Source organism: Pteronotus mesoamericanus, unplaced genomic scaffold (assembly GCF_021234165.1).
Source record: "Pteronotus mesoamericanus isolate MK-2021 breed Mesoamerican mustached bat unplaced genomic scaffold, CSHL_Meso_final scaffold_409, whole genome shotgun sequence".
NCBI classification, from domain to species: domain Eukaryota; kingdom Metazoa; phylum Chordata; class Mammalia; order Chiroptera; family Mormoopidae; genus Pteronotus; species Pteronotus mesoamericanus.
The window spans coordinates 1047441-1059902 of record NW_026555316.1 but is presented as its reverse complement, the minus strand read 5'-3'; the positions used below and the strand labels follow the sequence as shown (position 1 = coordinate 1059902).

Genomic DNA, 12462 nt, shown 5'->3' with positions numbered 1-12462 from the left:
TAAGGCGACATTCACCGCTTCTGGGGATGCGGGCGCGGCTTTCTTCGGGGTGGGGGGGACTATGTAACCTACTGCACGTGGGTAAGGGAACCTCTCTGCAGCTCCCATTGTCAAGCATAAAATGAGGTCCTTTCACCGGAGAGCAGACTGAGAGCGGGCAGGGCAGGGGGAGTGGGGGCGTTGGGGCGAGCTCTCGAGGAAAAACTCATGGACACACACAACAGCCTGGTGGTGGCCCCGGGCGGGGGATGGCGGGGCCAGTCAATGGTTCTGGAGGAGGCCCGGCTTGCGGAGGCCGACACACAGTACAGGGTCCCGATGAGGAGTGTGGGGTTGGGCACCTGGTACGTGTACCATTTTGTTAACCAAAGGCACCCCCAGTAAAGTCAATGAAAAGGACAAAGATACAAAAGAAAAATGAATAACATGGAGTATTTATTTCAGTGGGTCGGTGTCCGCACCAGGAAGTGGGTGCTGCTCTAATCATCTGCGCTCCGTGGCCAGAGACCACCGATGGTCTGAAGTGCTTCATTACGCACGACGCATGGCCTGTAACAGCTGGAACAAGGAATGAAGGGACAATTTCCATGTATTTCCCAGCATATACAGCAGAAGAAGTCTTGTTGTTTCTCATAACCCCTCCGTTTCAAAGAAATCAGCGGCAGGACGATTGCCGGTAAACTCCCTTGTGCACAGGAAAGCCTCCGCCCTGCCCCAGCCGCAGCCCTTTCCTGCCCCAGGTCCTGCTCGGCTGTGTGGCTCATCGCGAAGGCTGTGGTCACCACACAGGCCAGGGAGGCTCGGTGACAGGGCCATGCGTCTTATTTGCACCTGCTGTGTGTTCAGAGGGGCGACAGGACACAGGCTGGGCCAGGGGCGCCCTTCCCGCGGACCCCGCCCTAACCTGGGCCCGGGACCCGCTCGGACCCTCCCAGCTGGCGCCGCCCTGAGGACGGGGCGCGGGACTTTCCCGGGCGCCTCCGAACCCGCACCAGGTCCTCGCGCGGAGCAGGCGCCACACCCAGCGCTGCGGCCTGGACGTGAGCCCGCAGCGCGCGCTCTGCTCTGCACCGGGACGGGTGCTGCTGGGCGTGGCTGCCTTTCCCCTGCTGACACTGAAGCTCTCGCAGTTCAGGGTCCATAGCAGCTGAGTGGCCTCTTTGTTTCTGAATGTTCATGGTCCTGAGGCAATGTCACAGGAGCATTAAAGGACGGGGTCTGAGCTGTGCGCCACCGTGAAGGACTCTGGGAATGTAAGGAGACACCAGCATTTCCGCGATCCGCTGCAGGTCCAACGTCTGCATCAGGTGGAAAGCCAGGGACTGCAGGAGAAGATGGCGACCTGGAAGACAATGGCAGCTGTCCCCGAGCTCCCCACTTAGCGACGTCTCATTCCACACCACAACAGAACAACAAGAAGGGGCAGTTAAGCGAGGCCAAATCTCTGCTCTCAGCAGGAAGGAAGGGAGGGGCCTGCGTGCAGCCGCCTTGGGTCTAAAACCGCTCACAGGGTTTCCTCTGGCAGAGGCCACGGCGAGGCGCCCTGCGGACTCCTTGCTGGTGGGACAGTGGTCACTGGTGAATGTCGTTCCATTAAAGTCTCTAAAAGTTGTCCTAAGGCCATATAGCAAGTGCAGAAACGTTAATTTTTTTAACTCTGCTGAATCTTAGTAAGAGGGGTGAGAATGTGCATAGTAGTTGAGCCATGACTTTCTCCTTCCCCAACACACCTTCAGCTCCCCTCGAAGGAGATTCCATTCTGGGCGGATGCGGAGGCCCAGCGGACGCCACCCCTCTGCCCTGGGACCCCAGAGAGCGTGGCGCCTTCCAACAGGGGCAGGCGGGTAGCGGTTCTCATCCCTCCGGCCTGCTCCTCACTCCAGTCTCAGTGGCTATGATGTAAGATAAAGTCAGAGCACATTGTGAGTAGGACTTCAATGAAAACATAAGCTTTGACATTGACCCGTGGCCTTGTTACCAGGACCTCGTACCCTGGTGTTGGTTTGTTCCCGGGGGCTGGCCAGAGGGCTAGCGCGTGAAACCGGATTAAGGCTGAATGCAAAAGTTCAGGCAAATAGAACAATCAAAGTCTGAACCAACAGGAACAAAAAGCCAGATGAAACAGACTTTTCATTTACTCTTTATTGACAGCACGTTATGTGCCAAAAAGATATCAGAAAGGAAATTATAAATATTTGAGATGAATGAAAATGAAAAAGCAACATAACAAAATCTATGAGGAGTACCTAAAACAACACTTAGAGGAAAATGCATAGGTGGAAACATGCATGTAGCTACACTGAATAGACAATAATGAGCTCGAACCAATACCCTACTATTCTGCTTTAAGTAGTGATTGAGGCAGCAACGTATACCTAAGGAATCACAAGAAAAACATAATAAAGACTGGAGTGGAAATTAATGAACTAGAGAATAGAAAAACACTACAGAAAACCAACAAAACTAAAGCTAGGTTCTTCGGAAATATCAACATTTGACAAATCTTTAGACCGTTTTAGCTAAAAACATAGAGAATTACTAAATCAGGAATAAAAGTGGGGACAGTGTTACTGAGTTTATCAAAATATAACAATTATAAGGACACGTCGCAAACAATTTTATGCCCCCCCCAAATTAGAAAGCATAGATGAAATCGAAAAATTCATAAACTAAAATTGACTCAAGAAAAAAAAATAGAACATCGAAATAGACCTATAATACATACAAAGGTTAAATTACTAATAAAAATTATTACCTATCAGGAAAAACCCAGGCCCAGATGGGTTCCCTGATGATATATAACTACAGAAATGTATCTGCTATGCATATGGACAGAAAAACCTTCAACAAAATACTAAAAAACTAATCCAGTGCTATTCAAAAAGGCATATACCCTGCGACTAAGGGAAATCTATCCCAGGAGTGCAAAACTGGCTTCACATCCAGAAATCAATTAGTGCAGTAAATCAAAACAACAGAATGAAGAAGAAAAAACACAGGACAATCTCAGTAGATTTAGAAGAAGCACTCGACAGCACTGAACACCCTTTCAAAAAAACAAACAAACACTCAACCCTCTAGGAAGAGACAGGAGCTTCCACAACCTGCGAAAGGCACCTGTAGAAACGCCACCGCTGGCGCTGCACTGGGCGAGGACAGACTGAAGCCTCCCCCCGCTAAGATCGGGGGGGAACACCCAGAGGCCTGCTCTCGTCCGTCCACTCTGTACTCTGTGCGGGAGGGTCTGACGAGGGCAGTCAGGCCCTAAAGTCACTGTTCAAAAATGAGAATGAAGTTTCCAGTAGAAAACTTCACGTCCCCACTCACTCCCTCAGTAGGGAGTGCTCCTGTCTCTTTAAGTTGTCACCTCTGCCCCCCCTCCCAGGGCTTCCTGCCCTCTGAGGCTGAGAGGCAGGACACTCTCCTCCCTCCGAAGAGGAGGAAGAGCCTGCTGCGCGCTCACAACCTGAGGACAGCAGTCGGTCAGGGGCTTCTGGGGCCCAGTCACAGCCTGCAGCCTCCTCTGCAGGAAAGGTGAGCCCAGCCGGGGAGGCAGCCGCAGGGGCGGGGCTGTGAGGGTGGGGAAGGTCTCAGCGGGGGCAGGGGGCTCGCTGAGTGAGCGCCTGAGGGCCAGGGGGCAGCGGGAAGGGGCGCGGGGCCTAGAAGGAGAGACTCAGGACCCCCGAGTCCCACACAGGGCAGGCTCCCAGCAGCAGCTCCGCCGGCCCCCAGGCCCAGGGACCGGCGCTCTCCCAAGGGCCCCCAAACAAGGAGGGAGGGGTGGCTGGCTCTCCTGCAGGGACCGAGGCTCCCTTAGAAGGCGCAGGCTCTCTCCCCACCTGCATAGTCACACAAGCAGACAGGCTTCTGAGCACATGGAAGCCAGTCTGACCTCAGAACAAGGGACAAAGTGACAATTCTGTGGGAACCTGGGCTGAACCACCTAACACAGCCCGCTCTCCTCCGAGTTGTCCACACAGGGTCTTGCAGGAGGAGGCCAACGTCATGACCACGGTCTTCGCCCCTTGACCCACCTCTGCCCTTAGACACTTGCTCCCCAGCCGGAGCTGCCAGGCTATGTGGGCGCGGAGCCGCTGAGCGCCGCCCCCACTGCCAGCAGGACGAGGGGCTGAACCAGGGGGACTGGTCCAGAGACTCGGGCCTCAGGCTGAGCGCCTGGGAAGCACCCGCAGCGGGGAGCGGGGCTGCTGCTGTTCTGAAAGTGCGGGTCTGCGCCCCGGCACCGCTGAGAAGTTGCCTCTCCCAGAATCCCCTGGATAGCGCCCAGAGCCAGGGGGTTCAGGGAGCCCTGGGCGAGGTGAAGAAACCTGCCCTGGGGGTTTCAGACACAGGACCCTGGGTGCTGTCCACCCTTCAAGGACAGCGTGTGTTCTGTGACCCAGGTGTCAGCTCCCTGGGACCGCAGAGAACTTTCTGAATCCCACCGCAGACGCTGCGGGAAGCTCTGAAGGGCCTGCCCTCGGTCCTGGGACTTCCCTGGGCCTTCCCACCTCCATCTTGGACCAGGACGCTTTGCTGCCACTAAATTCCTGGTCTTTGCTCTGAATCTGTGGCTCTTTCTCCCACTCTGGTCTGTTGACACCCACGGGAGTGTGTGGATCCTCCAGGCAGCCGGGAGGCGGGGGTGTGAATGTTAGAGTGGCCTGGGCGGGGGAGGGGGCGGGTTCCTGCAGGAACGCCATCGCCTTTGGGCTGAGGGCCAGGCCAGCCTGTCCTCGAAGTGCTTTGGCCAGAGACGAGGTATTCGGCCCACATCCCCCTTGGCCTTTCCTTAGCAGGTGCCACCAGGAGAGAACGCAGTCCCTGCGGTAACCAGGTGGAATTAGAAGTGGACGATGGACAGGACTCAGACAGCGTTGGGGAAGGGGGGGGCGGGCGGAGGGCTGGACGGTCACAGTGGTGAGGGCACAGGCGGCTGGAAAGGCCTGGAATCTGCTCTCTGGGGGCAGCCCAGTGACGGGGTCCTGGTCACGAGGCTGGAGAGGACACTGAGGTCACACAGTGCGCTGTGCTCCGGTTTCCGTGATCGTAGAAGGGCCGATCCTATTAAATGTTGCCTGATTGGCTGCAACCATGTGATTGGGAGGAGCCTCAGCCTGGGAGGCGAGGCACCAGGAGCCGGATGGGCGTGGCCCTGGCTCTCCTGGACACAGATCCCAGGAGAAACACGTAGACAGGACTAGGATTTGAGTCCGGAGCGCGGAGTCACAGGCTCTCCAGGTCGCCCGTGACCTACATATCTTCTCCAGTTTCCCAAACCCCAAATCCAGTTCTCTTCCGGTTTCTCTCCCGCGCCCACCGCTCTAAGGGCTTCCCTCCCGGAGCCATTGTTTGGGTTCTCAGTTTCCCAAAGCCTCCTGGGAAAACGTAGTAGCCACAGCTTTGGTCCCCGACGCAGAACTACCTGGGAGAAAAGGGCACCTGAAGCTCTGTCCCTGACCTGAGTCACCGTCCCCGTCTCCCCTCGGCCGTGGCATCTGACGGCCCTGAAAAGACCAACCGAGCTCAGCAGACCCTGTCCCAGCACCACCCCGCCCCTGCCCGGGCCCTTCCGGAGTTCGTCCCTCAGCTCCGTTGTTCAGGGGACGCGGGACCCAAGACTGTGTCACGGTGCTGTCCCCAGCTCTTTGGAGGTAGTTACACCTATGTGATGAACCAACTGTGTTTGGGACTCTTTCAGCGGAGCATGGGAGGCCGGAGGAAGGCAAGAGACGAGGAAAGCGCCTACGGTAAGAGCGTGTCTCGCACTGCGAACTCGCCCCCAGGGGTGAGCTCTGGGAGATGAGGTAAATGGGCGAGCTCCAGACCGAGCAGTCAGGCCCCAAAGGGCTCCCCGAGGTGTCGGGGCCAAACAGCAGGAGGCCTGAGGCGTGCGCAGCGGCTGCGGCTCTGCCCCTGCCCAGCTGGGGGCACTAACCTCTTAGACTGGCCGGCGCCTCCGTGGCCAAAGTGTGAGATGAGGACACTCAGCCCACTCTGACCTCCACGGAGGAGGGTGCAGAGGGCATCAGCTCGGGCACCAGAGGGGGATTCATCAGGTAAGAGCCTTAGAGACCCAGGATGCAGGGGAGGGGGGGGAACAGGTGTCTTACTGGTAGGCAGCAGGTTTCAGAGGGAGGGGCGGGAGGAGCAGGGAGGAGGAGCGAGAGAAGGAAGAAGGAAGGAAAGAAGGGATCTGATCTCATCCTCCCAACACCCCCAGGAGGAAACGACACCACGCTATTACTCCCCGTTTTGCTCTAAGGTTTAATTAGCACCTAGATGAGGGAACTTCCCGGGTGGCACCGCTGGCTTATGGCGGGACTGTGAGTCAATCCCGAGGTGTCTGGGACCCCACACAGCCCGTCACGCCCAGGCCACTGCCCCCTCCTGCCCTTCTTCCCTGGGTGGCATCTGGGAGGAGAAGGGCAGAGGCCGCTGAAGCTGCCCAACGGGGACGGCTGTGCTCGGTGGGGACCACCAAGGATAGAGCAGGCGAGGCGGAGCCTGGACTGTAAAGGGGCGTCCTCGAGAGAAATGCCCACCCCGGGGCTGAGCATCTGCAGGGGCACACGGAGAACCTGAGATGACAGGGCAGATGGTGAAGGTCCCCCAGGGTCAAACGGCTCTGACCAACGACCCCAATAACGGTTTGCCTGGAAAAGCAGAGTTGAAACATGGTGGTTCTCCTTTGGTTAAAGGCCTCGGGGGTGGTGGGTGGGGGCAGGTAACCAAGGTACTTAGGTGCTTATGGGTTTGGAAGCTCACAGACCCCTGTCCTCCAGGTTCCAAGGACGCCACGCAGGTCCTGCAGGAGCGCCGGCTGAGGCTGATCCTGGCCGGGAGGACAGGGACAGGCAAGAGCGCCACTGGGAACAGCATCCTGGGCGAGAGACGCTTCCTCTCCAGGCTGGCAGCCACCTCGGTGACCAGAACCTGCGAGGTGGGGAGCTGCACGTGGGGTCAGTGGCTCGTGGAAGTCATGGACACCCCGGACCTTTTCAGCCCCCAGGTCGCCGAGACAGACCCAGGGTGTGAGGAGCAGACACGCTGCTACCTGCTGTCGGCACCCGGGCCCCACGCGGTGGTCCTGGTGACTCAGCTGGGCCGCTTCACGGCACAGGACCAGGACGCCCTGAGCGCCCTCAAGGACCTCTTCGGGGATCGCGTGTTGGCGCACACCGTGGTTCTGTTCACGCGCAAGGAGGACCTGGCGGGCGGCTCGCTGCAGGAGTACGTGCGCGACACGGACAACCGCGCGCTGCGCCGGCTGGTGGCCGAGTGCGGGGGCCGCGTGTGCGCCTTCAACAACCGGGCAGTGGGCGCGGAGCAGGAAGCCCAGGTGCAGGAGCTGCTGCAGATGGTGGAGCGCCTGGTGAGCGACCACTCCGGCGCCCCGTTCACCAACGACGTTTACGCCCTGGCGCAGGCGCAGGCGCTGGCCGGCGCTGACCCGCTGGAGCAGAGGCGCAGGGTGGCCCAGGAACTGGCGGTCCGCGCCCAGAGCTGGCGGCGGCGCGGGCTGCGGGTCCGGCTGTGCGCTTGGGTGGTGCCGCGGTGGAAGAAAGGCGCGGTGGGGCTGCTGGGTGTCCTGGCCATATTCTGGCTGCTCTGGTTCGCCAGACACAAGCCTGAGGCCCAGGTCGGTCCTCAGTGACAGACTGTAACCGTGACTTTGACCTGTCAGCTGAGCATCACGCTCATTCCTGGTGTCTGTCCCTTCAGGGTCCACAGGCTTTCCTTGGGACCCTCACCTGGCCCTGATCTACCAACGACAAGGTCCTACCAGGTCCCATCTACTCCACCCCCAAACCTGCCCATGTGACCTGGCCCTCTCTGAGCTCCTTTCTTACTTAAGCCACATAACTGTCGCGCCTTTTGCCTGCCTTCTACTGACCTCAGGCTCCTGTCCCCTGTCAGGGAATGAGCCCCCATCTGCCCACGGGGCCACGGGCGGGAACCAACACAGAGCCTCAGTCCACGCCCGTTTGTTCCCATTGACCAGGCCCTGAATGAATAAATGCACTGGGCGCTCACACTGTGTTGTCGGAAGTCAGCCTCTGTAGCTGTCGGTTCCCCTGCCTGATCCCCGCATTGAACGAGGACACTACTCTGTCAGCCCCGGCCCCACCTGCAAAACCACACACGTGCCCAAGTGCAGTGACACGCGTGTGCACACACATGCACTGGGGGGTGCACCCACAGGAAGAGAACACACTGGAGAACTGTCCCTCTGTTGCAGCAGGGACGACCCCCTGTGTCACCCCTGAGTCCCCTTAGCAGCTCGAATGCAGAGGCTTCTACAAGGCCAAGGAAACTAAAACTAGAGACGCGAGTCATTAGGAGCCACTGAGACCCTATGAAAATCCACTTCCACGCGGCCCTTGCTCACTGGCTGGCACGCTCACGGGGGAGGGTGTGCTTTTCAACTCGGGGGTAAAGCCTAAAAAATTAAGAGGTCTGGAAACTTCTAATTCAATCTCATGATTAAGGGCGGACAGGCCTCAGTGGGCCAAGCACTGGGGACGCACTGGCGGGCGAAGCGCCAGCTCCGCTGCCCCAGGCGGGTCCGGCAGCTCAGCTCCGGGCCCCGGTGGGTGGGCCGGGTCGGCCCCGCTCACCTCTGCGCCCGCGCCGCCCCTCTGTCCCCGGAGACTCCCCACCACACCAAACCCAGGCTCCCCCGGTCCTGCCGGGCACCCACAGCTCCCTGGGCCGGTGCCTTCGCAGACAGAGTCCCAGGTCACTGATGCCCTCGGGTCACTGAAGAGTCACGCCAAAGCGGGGGATAACCGGCCACGGCGGAGCAGGTAGGGGCGCGAGAGGCCCGCAGCCCCGCCTGGACCCACTGCGGACACGAACCGGGGACCCAGCGCCGAGGCCGACACGCGGCACTTCCGCTGTCAAGGTCCCTTTGCACCCAGGCTTGCGCGCAGGTCCCCGTGGGGCCCTGAGGCGCAGTCTTGGTTTTGGTCTTGTCCACTTTTCAATACCCTTTTGCAAGGACCGAACAGGAAAAGTCTGCCATTGTCACGTTGCTGAGAGAGGAGGAGGCCACCGGGAAACAAATGAGAAAGAAAGAAAAGCAGAGTCCGGTGCGAGCAATGTGACGTTTGATTCTTGGCCTAAGGTCAGAGGGATGGAGCCCAGAGATCCCCAGGGACAGCAGCTGAGCCGCTGGGAGTGCGGGGAGGAGCCCCGGGGGCCCCAGGAGCAGACACGCCCATCGCAGCTGCAGCCAGGACCCCTCAGGGAGGGGCGTGGGTTTGCTGTCTGTGCCCAGGGAGAGGACAGGGATTGGCGGGCAGATCAAACACACGACCCAACCATAAGCTGCTCAGAGAAACATCCTTTCAAATATCATGGCAGAAACAGGCTCAACATTAAAGGGTGGAGAAGGTAAATGGTGCAACTATTAATCATGCAAAAGGAAGAAGGAATGGCTATACTCGTAGCAAATAAATCAGACTTCAGAACAAAGGAAACTACCAGAAGCAGAAAGGAACATTGTCGAGTGATAAAAAGGTCACTCCACCCGGAAGACAAAGCAATCCTACATGTCTTCTCCAACAACAGAGAGGCAAAACCTCCGCGCAGAAGCTGACGAGCGAAAGGAGCATTAGGCAATTCCAGACCATGGTTAGAGACTCCCCCCCCCCCCCCGACTCCCCCAGCCACCAAGGGAAGAGCTACAGAGAAAATGACCCGGGACCGGGAAGGCCGCCCCTGACACCTCCCATCAACGGGGCTAATGGACATTTGTAGAAGTTGAAATTTACAGAAGACACGTATTTTCAGGTGCACATGGACCATATGCCACGCTAGGCCCCGTTCTGAGCTTTAACACAAATCTTACCCAATTTAAAAGAACTGAAATGGAGAGGAACCCGCCCTCGGGCCACAGCGGCGTGTAGCGCGAGCTCAGGAATGGAAAACAGCAGGTGCCGCTCCTCCACTGCCCGTCCGCGGCCGGCAGAGCCGGGACTCCCTGCACCGTCCTCGCAACCGGAGAAAGGCCTGTGGACGGCCCTTCAAGGTCAAAGCCTAAGTCTGAAAAGGGACTTTCCTGGGCCTGGAAGGCACTCATGGCACTGTCACTGAAGGAACAGTAAGGGGCAAAGGGACAGTCTCCCTTTCATTCTACTCATTGGTGAAACCAGTCTCTCTGTTGAGGAGAAGAGGAGAAAATGTCCCCCACCACATGTAGGTCCCCTGGCCCAACACCCCTCACTCCTTTCACTCTTAGAGGACAGATGGCCTTGCTCATGTGGGGACCGCGGCAGTCTCTGCTCTCCCTTGGCCAGCCCTGCACGCTGCTGTCGGCACGTTCACCCCCGGGCGCGATCAGCTACCCCTGGTGCGATTTGGCCTCTTTGTGAAAAGTCAGAGAACAGAGTCTTGTCGGGGCGGGTACCTGCCCGGCTGTGCTGGGAGTCCGCCTCACCCAACACTGGCCGCACCCACCCCTGATTGGGCCCCTGCAGCTCAGTGGACAGCCTCCTCCTCCCACGTCGGGCGACTCAGGGACCCGGCTTCCTTCAGAACAGCAGGCAGGCCACCATCTCTTCCCCACAAAGGAGCCCCTAGAGGCCGAGGGAGCACAGACGATGCACCCACAGCCCGGGTTCCAACCCACCTCTGAGCCTTCAGTTCACTCTGCCCCTCCCGCGGCCTCTCGAGTTATAAGACAGTTGGGACGTGTGGAAGTGAAACCAAAGGCCAGAGGTGTCTGGGGAGAAGCTTGAATTAGGAAACCCAGTTTCTCTTCCCTTGTCTGTGCTCAGTTTAGGAAAACAAGAAAACAATACCCAGTATTGGAAATGGGATGTGGAATCTCCAGCTATACATGCGGATTCATCTCTTTCTCCATTTGTTCATGTCGGCGTTTCCTTCTTGGGTTTTGAGGTTCTGTGGTTTTCTGAAGCTCAGTGACTTCTGAGGTACAGCCAGTAGTATTGCCTTGTGGATGCATTAGCCTATTTGTTGTTATGAAAGGTCCTTCTATAACCCGGGTGTAAAGATGGTACCATTTAGCGTCCACTTTATCTGACGTTCATAGAGCCACGGCAGGTGGTGTGTGCGTGACCTGGGCGAGGTTTCCCTTTCGGATGGCGTATCTCTTTGGATTCCTCCCCTGCAACCTTCTGTGTCTCTATCTAGGGAGTGGGCTTTTCACACGGCACACAGTTGGGCCTGCTTTTTAAATCCAACCGGACTGTCTCATAACTGAAGCATTGAGATCATTTACATCTAATGTTATTGAGAGGGTTGTGTTTTAACTCACTGTCTTGTGACTTGTTTCTGTCTGTCCCATTTGTCATTTTCTTCGGCCTTTCTGGGTGACCTTTTAAAATTTCATTTTATTTCAACTATTGCTTTATTAGCTGTATCTCATGTTATTTTCTTAGTGGTTGCTCCGTGATTGACAATATGCGCCTTTAACTTATATTCTTTCTCCAGTGAATATTATTTCACAGCACGAATAAGATCTCGACAACACCTTACTATCACTTCCTCCCTCCCAATTTATGCATGACTGTGGTCATACCGTTTACATTTATGTAAAGTAGAAAGTCAACCATATAGTGTTTTTATTTTGCTTTTAAGAGCCTGGTGCCTTTTGCAGAAATTTTTAAGTGATAAAGAGAATCTTTTCTGTGTCTCCACTGACTTCTTATTTTTGGTCTTGGTCCTTCACGGGGGTGCCCGCTGTCCCCCTCTCAGTGTTCTGCACACCTGACCCGTCTTCTGGGTCAGCCCTGAACAGCCTGTGGTCCGATGTCTGTAACGGGATGTATGTAAAACAAATCTTAGCAGATTTAAAAATACTGAAAAAAACACCAAGTATCTCTTCTAATCACTATAATATGAAACTAACATAACTCACAGAAGGAAAACTGAAAAATCCACAAAAACAAGGAACTTAAACGACACACTGCTGAACAACCAATGGGCCAAGGAAGGAGTCAAAAGGGAATTTTTTTTTTAATTAGACCAAAAACAATAACAACATACACCACGCAGCAGAAGGAATTCTAAGAGGGGAGGTTATAACAACAAAGGCCTGCACTAATAAAGAAGAAAGGTATCAAATAAACAACTTAACTTTTTACATCAGCGAACTATTAAAAGAAGAAAAAAAGAACAAACTAAACCCTAAGTTAGCAGAAGAAGGAAATACAGATCCGAAAGACAATAGAAAAGATGGACAAAACTAAGAGCTCTTTGTTTGAAATGATAAACAAAAGGTACAAAACTTTAGCTCAACCAATTATTTTTAAAAAAGAGAAAAGACTTAAACTCATTTCACAAAAATACAGAGGACCATAAGAGACCACTATGAACAATCAGGGGCCAACAAATGGATAAACTAGAAGAAATTGATAAAATCCCTAGACACATGTAACCTACAATGACTGAATCATAAAGAAACAAAAAGCCTGAACACACGATAGTGAGGAC

The 12462-nt window shown here is 55.9% G+C and overlaps 2 protein-coding genes across 3 annotated transcripts in view; one reads left to right on the top strand and one right to left on the bottom strand.

Moving 5' to 3' along the window:
* LOC129086733 (GTPase IMAP family member 7-like) overlaps positions 1-12462 on the bottom strand; it is a 39008-nt gene that overhangs the window by 5734 nt on the left and 20812 nt on the right. The gene's annotated exons all lie outside the window — the stretch shown is intronic.
* GIMAP1 (GTPase, IMAP family member 1) lies at positions 3420-8173 on the top strand. Of its 2 annotated transcripts, XM_054593410.1 has the most exons (3): positions 3420-3534; positions 5702-5750; positions 6786-8173. In XM_054593410.1, the coding sequence occupies exons 2-3, from the start codon at positions 5708-5710 to the stop codon at positions 7655-7657; spliced, it is 915 nt and encodes a 304-aa protein (XP_054449385.1). In that variant the 5' UTR covers positions 3420-3534; positions 5702-5707; the 3' UTR covers positions 7658-8173. The 2 variants fall into 2 exon arrangements, with proteins under 2 accessions (XP_054449385.1, XP_054449384.1); XM_054593409.1 differs by lacking the exon at positions 3420-3534 and having other exon boundaries at positions 5332-5750.

Bases quoted from the DNA above. Each gene is read 5' to 3' on its own strand.
- GIMAP1 (XM_054593409.1), top strand. From the start codon at position 5,672: ATGAACCAACTGTGTTTGGGACTCTTTCAGCGGAGCATGGGAGGCCGG. The intron at 5,751-6,785 runs GTAAGAGCGTGT...CCTGTCCTCCAG, and splicing joins AGACGAGGAAAGCGCCTACG to GTTCCAAGGACGCCACGCAG.